This window comes from Rousettus aegyptiacus, unplaced genomic scaffold, assembly GCF_014176215.1.
Source record: "Rousettus aegyptiacus isolate mRouAeg1 unplaced genomic scaffold, mRouAeg1.p scaffold_m13_p_7, whole genome shotgun sequence".
Taxonomy (NCBI): Eukaryota; Metazoa; Chordata; class Mammalia; order Chiroptera; family Pteropodidae; genus Rousettus; species Rousettus aegyptiacus.
This window is the reverse complement of record NW_023416310.1, coordinates 70380866-70393186: the sequence shown is the minus strand read 5'-3', so window position 1 is coordinate 70393186 and position 12321 is coordinate 70380866. Positions and strand designations below refer to the sequence as shown.

Here is a 12321-nt window from a genome sequence, read left to right as displayed (position 1 = left end):
AGCTTCCCCGATGGTCACGCGACGACATGGACTCGAGGCAGCGGGCGCTGTGAGGGCCCCTCACGTCGCCTCTCGCGGCGGCGAGCACTCCGCTCCTGCCGCTGCCTTTAAATCCCCGGCCACGCCCGTGCGCTCCACTTCGCCACCCGTCATTCCGACAATGCCACCACAGCCACGCGTCACGCACACGTAACCTTTCGAGACCGGCGTCTCTCACGCAGTCGGCGGTTCCCCGGGGTTGATGCGTGGCTGACCAGTGTCTCGTGGTGTGGACGGACTACAGCCGGGTCAGCCACCTCCCTGTGGAGGGACATCTGGGCCTGTCCCAGGTCAGGGATCTGACGAAGGGTGCTGCTGGACTGTGTGCGCCCAGCGGTTTGTGTGACTTGCTCTGGGTCAAGGGCCCAGGGGCATGGCTGGCGGGTCGGCCGATAGCGAATGCTCAGTTTTTTAAGAAATGGCCAACTGTTTTGCAGAGGAGCTGTGCCGTTTTCTGTTCCTGCATTCCAGCACTTCTAATTTTAACACCTGATAGGACGACAGGGGGCCACTGAATGTGCCTGAGCCCGAGTGTGGCTCAGATGGAAGACGGAAGCCAGGCAGCCCCAGGGCCAAAGCAGAAGGGGCCACTGCACGGCAGCCTGCTGTTTCGGGGGGACCTGGTGAACCCTGCCAAGCCAGGCCCGCCCACCCACCCTCCTGCACCAAGGGCAGTGGCAGCCCCTCCCCCGGGGCTGGCTGGACTGAGCACAGGTCTTTCAGAGTGGAAGGTGCTGCTCCGCGGGAAGACTCTGGAGGAGTCTATCCAGACTTCCTGGCCTCCCACAGACTCACCCGCTAGGCTCGCGAGCATAATTCTGCAGGTCATCCATGGAAATAAACACCTTTTGGTGGCACAGCCACTGTGAAGCGACCCCCCCCCCCCCCGATCCCGCCTCACTTCTGTATCCTAGAACGTCCTGAAAGCCCTGTTTCTCTTCTGCTTGCGCCTCCCAACGTCAGGCGCTAGAAGGGACCAGTGACCGGCGTCCTGGCTGCCTGGAAGCAGGGGCTCCAGCCCAGAGCGGACCGGACACGGCTGAGCCCGGCCCGGGCCCCTGACCGAGGCGTGTGGCTGGGCCGGGGATTGCTGCGGCCACACGGGGCGCGGGAGGAAGTGCTGACCCTGGTCGGGCCCTAGTCGGGCCCTGGTCCAGGCCTGGACACCCCCACCGGACCCGCACGCCCCGCCTGGACCAGGGAGCTCTGGGGTGAAACAGGCCGGGCCGAGCCCGGAGAAGGAGGGGCGGCAGCCTGGCCCGTCTGTGGCCCGGTTCTCGGCTCGGTTCTGGCAGCCCCGAGTCACTCCGGGAATCTAGGTGCACGCGAAGAACCTCCGCGTCTCCGCGCGCACCCGAGGCGCACCGACCGGCGGCTGCCCAAGGTGCGCGCGAGCAGGAGCTCTGTCCGGAACTCGCAACTCCGCGGCCCGCGCACGGAGCGAGGCGAGGCGCCCCAGGCGGGCGGGGGAGGCGGGGGCGCCCCGCTCGTCGGACCACCCAGCGCGCTGCTCCCTCCTCCCTCCTCCCGCAGCCGGTCGGAGGGTCACCGAGAGCCCCGCTCCGCGCCCCTGCGCGCTTAACCAGTGGCTGGGGCCTCCCCCGCACCGGGATTGGATGCCAGAGACAGGGTGGGGGCGGGCGGGGGGACCCCAGCAGCCCAGGTTCCCAGCTGGGGCAGAGAGCTCCCCGCAGTGCAGACGCTGCTGGTCCGCTCCCGCGAAGACCTCTGCACACACCGGCAGACCTGCGAGCCGGCGGGCGGCGTGGAGGAGGCGACAGCTGCGGTGGTGGCCCCCACGCCGCGATGTTCGACAGCTCGCAGTACCCCTACAACTGCTTCAATTACGACGCCGACGACTACCCGGCAGGCAGCTCCGACGAGGAGAAGCGGCTCACGCGGCCCGCGTACAGGTGACCTCCGCAGGCGACTCGGAGGACCAGGACCTGCCTGGGACGAGGGAGGCTTTCTTTTCTCGTGTGGGGTTCAGAGAGGGGACACTTAGGTCCACACAGGTAGTGGGAGAAGGGGCTCTCTGCCTCCCTGAGGGGATCCCCAAGGGCAGGCGAGAGCTTCTGGGGTGCGGGATGGAGCCGGGAGCGGGGGCTCCGGGGTCACTCACCCGAGCACCCCTCCGTGCTCTCCTCGCCCTACACCTGTGGCGGGGCCCGCGCGCGGGGAGGGCTGGCCGGGGACGTCCCGCGGGCGGCTCTGGGCGGTGCCCCCTCCGCGCGGCGCGGCCTGACGCGCCCTGTCCGCAGCTACATCGCGCTCATCGCCATGGCCATCCAGCAGAGCCCGGCGGGCCGCGTGACCCTGTCCGGCATCTACGACTTCATCATGCGCAGGTTCCCCTACTACCGCGCCAACCAGCGCGCCTGGCAGAACTCCGTCCGCCACAACCTGTCCCTCAACAGCTGCTTCGTCAAGGTGAGCGCCCCGCCCCCGCGAGCGCGCCCCCGAGCCTCCTGGGGTCCGCGACACCTGGGCCAAGTCGTCCCTGCTGGGGGGAGGGGCGTCCCAGCGGCAGCTGCTCGGAAGTTTATTCTTAGCAAACTGGGCGTCCTCCCCCTCGCCACCCCCAGGACAGGGTCCTGTCCCCTGCTTACCCCACTTCCTGAGCGAGCCCAGAGGCGGAGTTGGGGGCGCCCCGGGAGCCAGCCCCACTGAGCCCCTGTTTCTCACACAGGTGCCTCGAACTGAGGGCCACGAGAAGGGCAAGGGCAATTACTGGACGTTCGCGGGCGGCTGCGAGTCGCTGCTGGACCTCTTCGAGAACGGCAACTTCCGGCGCCGGCGCCGGCGGCGTGGCCCCCAGCGCGAGCGGCCGAGAGGGGCGGGCGCCAGGGCGGCCCAGGGGCCCGCGGGCCAGCCGGAGCCCGCCGGGGCCCCCGCGGCCCCGGGCCTTCCCCCGGAGCCACCGACCCCCGCTAGCCCCGCGGCCTTGGAGAAGGACACGCACAAGGACATCAAATTCAGCATCGACTACATCCTCTCCTCCCCTGACCCCTTTCCGGGGCTCAGGCCGCCCCCTCAGCTGCAGGAGGCCCAGCAAATGAGCCTCCACTTTTGGACAATGTGAGAGGGGGCTGAGGCTGTTTGCATGGGGGTGGGGGGCACCCAATCCGTCTGGGGTCTCCTGGGTGATTTCAGCCTCACCTCTGGCCAAGAAGGGAGGTTTTGTCAACATCTAACCACGTCCACAGACTCAGGCTCAGTGCGGACACCTGCCTGGGAGAGAAGCTGTCTTCAGACAGGTCTTCATGGTGCTGCTGGGGCTTCATCCTTTCAAGGGGGAAAAAAAAAGTTTCCTTGCAGGAAAACCCACGGGATTCCTGTTTGACTTAAAGGTTTGCTCTAGAGTTACGGAGGAATTCTGCCCGAGGCATAAGAACACAGGCTCCGGGCCCGTCCACTTAGAGTCGAGGTAACATTCCATGACTGGTTTTTGAGCATTTGCTTCATAGACCACCGTACCCCAGAACCTGACGGTGACAGTGACTGACACCGTGAGTATCTCCTTAGAGATCGAAGTAATAAAAAAAAGCACAAATGCCGAAGTCAAATACTCTCTGACCCCATGAATGGTGCCCCAAGGTTTTGACTGTGTCCCTGTGATGGTGGTGTGATTGGAAGTGACCAATGCATCTTGTGCTCCGAGAAGAAAATACTGGTGATTGTTTAAGAAATTCTATGCACTTTTTTATACATGAAGGAAGGAAGGAAGGAAAGAAGGAAGGGCAGGAGGGAGGGAGAGACACAGGGTTCGAATCTGGATAACACGGGGCAAAGCTCACTTTTCCTCTGAGGGGGGTCAGGTCCCGTCGGGGCAGGTTGCATCCGGTTGGTCTCCAGAGAAAGCGGACATTCCACAGTCGGCGGTTGGCAAACCCCACTGGGCCGTGAGGTGCACACTCAGGAAGTGTGCCACTGGAGGTGGGTCCACTCCATTTGAAATGTAAATCATTTAATTACTGTGTAGGGACTGGCATTTAACAACAACGACAACAAAACAATTATGCACAGTGAAACTATTTGACCAATCTTATCATTTTTCACCAGCCCAATTTTGCAGAGTTAATTGCTTTCCGTGACTTAATTTGAACATCAGTAAGGATTACACCTAGTCTGATTCACTAGGTGACAATGACTGGCTAATTTTGTAACCGGCAAAAACACACCCAGGGAGGCCAACTCTGTCCACTGGTGATTTGTAGTCTTGCTTTGTCAAACTCTGGAAAACGAGCTGGGAGTGCGGGCAGGCAGGCAGCCGAGCGAGGCGGGTCACGGAAAAGACGGGCTAGGACGTGGCTTCATTTCTGACCCAGAAGACCTGACGTTTTCTGAGGGCACTGATTCCTCCCTCCACCTGTAAGTACAGACCGCGGTCTCCTGTAGTTGTTTGACACAGGGGGAGACGGCTGATCCCGAGAATGCTGTGAACGCCTGGCCCCCGCAGTGGAGATGCCCACTGGTGACCGGCCCGCTCCCCGCCCACCAGCGCCCTTCGGCCTGGCCAGGCCCTGCCACCGGCAGCCTCTGCCAATGAGACGCCCGCCAGGCTCACAAAAGGAGAGGAGCCATGCCTCCAATGGCCCTCCTAAAAGCAGGACGAAGGCCAGTGACCGAGAGGACACCTCTCCTTCACAGATGACAGCTGCCAGAACTCTGCTGGCCAGGCTTGGTGCTGAGTCCCGGATGCCGGCTATCCGCACAGCGCCCCTGGGAGGTGGGACCTGGGACTCCGATCCCCATTTTACAGATGGGGACCTGCGGGGCAGGGCATGCGGCCCAGGATGCAGGCGTGCAGCTCCAGGGATAGGCTGAGGACATGTCCTCCGTGCTGTGGCTCGTCCCGGCTGGGAACGCGTGTGCACACGTGCGTGTGTGCATCGTAGGTGTGTGTCGTGTGTCTGTCTGCGCTCCTTATTTATACCCTTTTGTCAGTTGTGCTAAAAGCGTCATTTTAAATTATGCTAGATATAACTTAGACGGTGACACGATGCAGGTGGCACTAGCCATAATGTGTGGCGTCGATAGTATCTGAAGATATATTTTTCTGCTACCAAGTGAACAAATAAAATTTGCATTTTATCTTTTGGGTTCTCGCTGTATTCCTGTTTCTCTCTGTTGCCTGGAGCCCGAGTAAGGACAGAAAAACCCTTTACCCTAAATAGACAATCTCTGGAGGCCCCAGCCCAGGACAGGGAGAACAGCCTTGGAAGGGGACGGGCTTTGACGGGCACCTCTCCCCACCCCCCACCCACCCCCACCCCAGTAGACGCCCCCTGGCTGCATGAGCAGAGGAGTGTCACCAGCGGCGAGATCTGTGCACTACAAGGTGTAACATTTGTTTTGCAAAGGATATCAATCATGTTTTAAAAGCGAAGGGACATTTTCAATTTGCTAGCGTCTGATATCCTGCGACTTCAGAAAAGCTCGCAGCCCTTCGTGTGAGTGGCATTTAATACCAAGCAACACGGCGGGGTGAGGGCTGGCTCTGACCTATTCAAATGTCGCCGCCACGGCGCAGGCTCGCGCATTGCAATTATAATTAGATGCCGCATGCCTCTCTTGCAAATCCGCTGATTGATCACCGACGCGTGCGTTCCCGCCACGTTACCCCGAGCAGATGTCTGCCACGCACAGTTACGGATCACCAGGTTCCCATTAACGAGGTGGGGAGGCGCCGCCTGCCGCGTTCGAGTCGGGGGAGGGTGGGTGGGGGGTGTGCGAAGTGCCACCGTGCACAGCAAAGTTCCTGGGCTTGGTGGCGTCCAAACCGAGGACCCTTCTCCCAGGCCTCCCGAGGCTGTGGGGGAGACCCTCCTATGGGGAGAGCCTCCTCACACAGCCGGTCTGAGCCGGGGGCGCCCTCCAGGGACAAAATTCAGAACTGCGCATGGGCGGCCCTCGAATGCACACCGGCCTCGGTGTGCCTCGGATGACGCCCCGCTCCTGCCAGCGCAGCGAGTCTTCCCAGGGAGGCTGACGGTGCCTGTGGTCCGACACCTCCTTGTACACCTAGCTGCCGCCCTGGCCCCTGGTCTCCCCCTGGGCAGCAGCGAAGAAAGACCTAGGAGTCCTTCCTCTCCTTATTGAGCAGATCTGGGGGCTGTTCGTTCACTCGAGCCCCACGCCAGCCGCTGGGGCGCAGCTGTGAACCAGAGGCCGTGACTGTGTTCCAGCCGCAAGCGCCGGAGCGGCCCCTGCGCAAACGGAGGTGCGCGCCCCCATACGGCTGGAAGCAAGCCTGCGCGGGGCGTTGAGACGGGCTCAGTCTGGGTGGGGGCAACGACGAGCTCAGAGTGTAGTCGGCTGGGCCCTCCCAGGATGGGCGGGGGCCGCCATGCCTAGAGGAGAGGGCATTTGGGTGGTGGGGGAGCCAGCGGGAACCCTGTGGTGGGGGGGGGAGGGGCGGGGCTTGCAGAATAGACCAGAAGGCCAGTGTGTCTGGGGGAAGGTGCAGAACGGGAGAAGTGCCTGGGAAGACCCCAGTCTGCTCTCTCAGCCCCCAAGTCCAGGCCAAACACCTCATTTCTTTAGCCTTTGAAATTCACCTGGTGCATCTGTATCAGTTTGTCGCTTTTTTCCCGATGCGTGGACGTTCTGCAGGATCATCACCTCCCATATTCTGGGCACTTTACCTTGGTTAATGTGACCTCCACGACAGCTGACTTACTTGTGCACACACACCACACAGCTCCTGCCCTTGTCCCACGCCTTCTCCCCAACCTGCCCCATCCTGTGCTCGAGAAACTGAGTTTCGGGACCCACGACACAGGCGCAGGCGCGAGGTGGCGCGCAGCCGTCCTCGCTCCCAGGCCCAGCGCGCCTGCGCCTTCTAGCCGGTGCTCCATGCGGTGTCGGAATGCGGGCGTTTCTCTTCCCGCCTCTTCCCGCCAGCCCCAGCCCCCTGTGCGCTGGGGTGGGGCAGACACGGAGACGAGGCGCAGGCTCCGAGAGGCCTCGCAGAGCGGTCACTGCTGAGGCGTCCTGGTGGCCGCCAAGGGTGGTCACGCCTGCCAGCCTGCAGGTCAAATGGACGCAGACCCCAGAGCCATTCTGCCCACCTGCTGTGGCTGCCATCTGATCCCTGAGCATCGGGGACTCCGAATCCGGGGACGGAACGAGGCCGTGACCCCCACGCAGCCGAATGCCCCCAGCTGCCTTTTGCAGGGCCCACACTCCCAGTCTCCGGGGGGTCAGCCCCTGCACGGCCCTGGCAGTCGTCACTCCAAGAGGGACCAGGAGGGGCAGAGCGCAGGTCTGCACCTGTAATTTGTGCACTAAGCCAGATTAACAACCCATAAACATTTGCGAGTCACGTGTTCGTCCCGTGAAAAATCCCAGCCGCATCATGTGCGAACGGCCTCGTCCGCGGCTTCGTAGTTCTCACACCCGCTCCTGGGAGCGAAGGCGCGGGGTGCTCGCGGATGCCCCGCTGCGTGCCGCGTGCCGCAGCTGCGACCACTGCGCTGAGGCCGACGCACCTGCGCTGAGCCTGACGCACCTGCACGGAGGTTTCTAACGCGCGGAGGCCGCGCGCTGCGCCGCCACCGTTAGCAACTAAGGAAACGGAGCGGGCGCGTTTGAACTTGGCCCAGCTCGTGTGGGATGCAGGCGCCTGAGGAGGCGTCGCCCGTGTGACGGCGACCCGCCTGCACGTCACGCAGCCGCCCCCGTGCCCCCTGTCAGCACGCTGGGCCCCGTGCCCTCGCGCCCCATAGGCGCCCTCTGCGCCCCCCACGCCTGGAACTCACGCGACGCGCGTTCTCAGGAGCCGCCTCGCCCTCCAAACCCGCTCAGCTCTCAGCTGGGACCGGGACCAGACTCGCGGGCTGGTTCTGCAGACACCATGCTGTTTGCCCCTGAGTTGGGGGCCAGAAGAGGGAGGCGTGTGGACCGCTCGCTCTTCAAACACTCGCGGGGGCCGCTGGGCTCGGGCTGCGAGGGGCGTCACGTCCATCCCTGCGACGAGTCACGTGATCGTGCATCCCCGGGAGTGTATGTGTGTCGAGCCCCCGTTCCGGCCGCTCAGGGCCCAAGGCACAGCAGGCGCTCAGCTCACATGGGTGACCCGTCAGGGCGACCGCAGGCAGCGGCCAGGCCCCCGATGGCGCCTCCCCTGTAGGTACAGGTGCCTTTGGCACAGTGACAAACATGCTGGACCACGCAGCCCGCACAGTGGTGGGGGGGGCACAGGAAGCCGTGCCCCAGCCTGGGGTGGGAGCCTGGGCTGTTCGGGGTCCGGGTACAGCCCGCTACCCACCAAGGACACAGGTCCAACCCCTCCGGGGGCACCTGGAAGGCCTGCCCTGGACTGCTGGCCCAGCGCGGGGTGCCTGAGAGTGAGCCGGCGAGCTCGGCGCCGTGTGCGCACGTGTGTGGCGCGGGCCTCTGTGAGCTCCGGCTGAGTGTGCATCGACTGCGTGAGCGGCAGGAGCACACGCGTGTGCGTGTGCAGAGCGTAGGTTCTGCAGGTGTGTTCCTGCGGGGGTGAGGTGTGTCCCCCCCCAGGTGGCAGCCATCTTTGGGAGGCGGGGCAGCCGGGTGGGTGGGGTCTCTGGGACCTCAGCAGTGCGGTGGGTCGCTCGAGTGAGACACACTCCTCAACGCAAACACCTTTCCAGCCCTTTCTGCACCAAGAACTGTGTGCGCCCAGCAGTGGCACCTGCGCGATCCTGTCTCCTGTGGCAGGTCGGGGGTGAGGGTCCCGGGGTCCCCACGGAGAGCCCGCCTCACGGAGTGGCCGTGCAGCTGAGGGGCAGGCGGTGGGTCAAAGCGGATGTCAGCCGCCTCCCGTCGCGGCCTGAGGTGTGATTTGGGACAGGGTCGCACATGCAGCAAGTGTCCGATTCTGGAGCGTCGTTAAACGTGGGAATCTCCTGCCCCCTGGAGAAAGCCCCCGAAGGGATAGGTCCTTTTCTCCTGTCACACACAGGAGCCACATGGGCTCAGCGGCCCCGAGCCCAGGTCGGCCCACCGAGGAGAAGGTGGGTGCGTTTCAACCTGTGCAGAGGATAACGGGGGACGTGAGCTGGGGCCCCGGGGCCCCCGCAAGTCCAGGTCCACTGCCAGTGCTGGAACCACGACGTGCGTTGCCCACGCCTCACAGACACACACCTTCGCAAAGACTCCCCTACTTGCGTTTTCGACTTCGTAAGGGACAGAAAAATGACATTTCCAATCACCTGTGTGGCTAGGCTCTCCACACGATGCGTGCTCAATGGGGGGACTCATAAGGAAGTGACCCACGCGTGTCCTCAGAGCCTGGCCCCCAGCGCCGTCTGCGATTAAGGCTCAGACTGGCTCCAGCTCCGTCCTTCCCGTAACCCTGACGCCCCCGGCCCTCTCCCCCGTCCCCACAGGAAGCACCTGAGTAGTTTTCCAAGCGCAGGCTGTTTCCTTCCGACCTGTCACTCTTTCCTTCTGGGGCCGGTTTCCTTCCTCCTGAGTCACATGCTAAGTCGTTCTTTCCGTGAAAGAAAATCTCTGTCTCAGTCTGAGGATATCTCCCCTCCCCCCTCCCCCTTCGAGTCTCTTCCATTACCTAATGGCACGTATAGTGGCTGGTTAAAAATCTGCCGTCCATCCAAGGCCAGTCCTGACTATTCTCATTCCTGGGCATCTCCCCTTAACATTTTATTCATTATTAAAAGAGCGCCCCCCCCCCTCCTCCCCTCGGAAACTCTGGATTGTTACGAGCTGGCTGCATTTCCTCTGTCACGTCACGCCCTCCACCCAGTCATGGACCCACCTGACGCCCCTGGGTTCAAGGTGAGCCGCACACACCCCTGAGCACGTCACCCCTGGATACTACAAATACCAAACTACAGTTTGGTATTTGTTACGGACGTTTTAAAGGTAAAATTCGCCTGGAGTGAAATGGGTGAATTTCGAGTGTGCCCTATGTGAGTTGCAATAAATGCATCGGCCTGTGGCCCAAAGCCAGGGAAGACACAGAACACTACGTAACTCCAAAAGTCCCCCGCCCGTCCCGACCCCGGCCCCGAGCCATGCTCTGTTCTGAACTTTTTCTCTCCGCAGAGAGGTCTCGCATGTCCTAGAACTTCACGACACCCGTTTGTCGGGGAGGTGTCGACGGTCAGCATGTTTATACACCCCTAGGCAGCCCGTCCCTTCCGAGGGCAGACCAGTATTTTGCCCACTTTGTTGGGCTTCTGTCGTTTTATTCCTGGGCTGTAGGAGTTCTGTATATACTCCTGATAAAGTTCTCCATCAGCTACACATTTTACTATTTTTTTCTTCCAATCTGTCTTTTGCCTCTTCATTGGATCAGCGACACACTGATGAGGAGGATTTTTAGTCTGGTAAAGTCTGAGTTTTCCAAAATTCTCGTGGCTATTTCTTTCCTTCCTCCGAGTTCCAAAGATGCCATGCTGCCCTCTGTGCGGAGGTGTCGTAGTTTCATATCTGACGCTTAGCCGTATGCTGCATCTTGTACACTGAGTTGGGACGTGGCGTCAGGAGGGGGTGTTTGCTCCTCCCACATCGTCCTGGAAGACCCCTGGGACCGCCTAGAGGTCCTTGTGGGACATCCATGGTCCGTGTGTGGGCGCCTGTTCCCAAACTCCCTCTCCGGCTCCGTCGACTGTCCGTCTGTCCTGGCCCCGGCGCCACACGGTGTCGACCCCCACGCTCTGTAACGGACACGGACAGTGGGGAGCGGCAGACGCAACTCGCTGTTCCTTTTCAAAGCTGTTTGGCGCTCCGAGGTCTTTTGCGATTCCGAATACATCAGAATCAGTTGTGAGTTTCCATCAGAAAACCAGCCGAGATTATGGTTGGGACGGCGTGAAAGCCACAGACCGACTGCGGAAAAACTCCCATCTTGATGAGAAGTTCCTATTTTTGGTGCTATTGTAAATCATAGTTTTTAAATTTCAATTTTTGATTCTTAGTTGGTAGTGTCCAGAAATACAATTAATTTTTGTATATTGCTCTTATATTCTGCGACCTTGCTAGACTCACTCATTGGGAGTAACAGCTTTTCTGTAGCTTCCATTAGATTTTCTACAAAGATGATTGTGTCTTCTGTGAATAAACACAGGGACTTGAACAGATACCTGGACACAAATGCTCATGGCAGCAAAACTCACAATAGCCAGAAACGGGAAACAACCCAAAAGTCGACCGAGGGACCAACGGATGAGTGAAAAGTCGCGTATCTGCACAACCGGACATCATCCAGGCGTGAAAAAGAATGCCACACTCACACACACCGCAACACGGCCGCGCCTGGGAACGGTGCTCGGTGAGAGGAGCCGGTCACAAAGGCCACGCGGGGTGTGGCTGTTTGTATGAATTGTCCAGAACAGGCAAACGCACAGAGGCGGAGAGCAGCCCGGTGGTTGCCAGGCTGGGGCGGGACAGGGAGAGCCCGCAGGGGGCGGGGGAGCCTCTGGGGCGTTGGGGGTTAGCTGGTGGCGGTGGAGGCTCAACCTCGTGGATGTACCCCAAATCCCCGACTTGTACACTTTTAAATAGCGACGTCTGTGTTCTGTGGATCATGTCCTCATTTTAAAGCTGCGCACTCGCACGCCCCGAGCCGGACGAAACCCCTGCCATAGAGGCCGAGCGTGCCAGCCTCGGAGCCGCAGCTTCCTTGTGCCTGAAACGGGCCGTGACCCTGACTCACGGGCCGCTGTGCCAATCAAGTGAGATAAGGCAGGGAACACCCTGGTCACCGTGCCAAGTAACCGAGATAGCACACGCAACGTGACACGCAGCTGGGGAAGTGTGGCCATGTGAAAAACGTCACCTGGCCGGGTTCCCATCACACCTGTGTGCGATTTGGGCCTGACACCTGGCAGTCGGCCTTGATCCTGCCTTGCCTTCGCCGCACGGCAGCTCCTACGGCCTTCACGCCGAAAGGACGCGGCGACTTCCTCCAGCCTTCTCTCCTGAGCCCTCCGGCCAGTCGCCACACGATCCTGCCTGCTGCCTGCTCCAGCCACTCTCCCACCTGCAGCCAGAGCGGGGCTCTGGGAATCCCACTCTGCCCGCTTCTCACGCCCCTAGAGCAAAGCTCACCTCTGCACCACAGCCCCTGGGAGTCTGGGGTCTCCTCCCTCACCCCACTTTCTCCTTCCTCTCCCCTCTCTCCCACTCGCTGGGCTCAGGCCACCTCCTGACTACTGCCCAGGGCCTTTGCACCACTGTCCCTGGCCGGGAATGACCTCCACTCAGATGCCCCCCTGTCCAGGCCAGCGGCCCAGAGCACGGACCCAAGTCACTGCCGACTTGTTCACCTTGTTT

At 61.4% G+C, this 12321-nt stretch overlaps 1 protein-coding gene across 1 annotated transcript; it reads left to right on the top strand.

The window, feature by feature from the left end:
• Positions 1 to 1845: 1845 nt before the first annotated feature.
• FOXL3 (forkhead box L3) lies at positions 1846 to 3704 on the top strand. The gene is made up of 3 exons (XM_016166089.2): positions 1846 to 1952; positions 2301 to 2469; positions 2729 to 3704. The coding sequence occupies exons 1-3, from the start codon at positions 1846 to 1848 to the stop codon at positions 3119 to 3121; spliced, it is 669 nt and encodes a 222-aa protein (XP_016021575.2). The 3' UTR covers positions 3122 to 3704.
• Positions 3705 to 12321: the final 8617 nt, after the last annotated feature.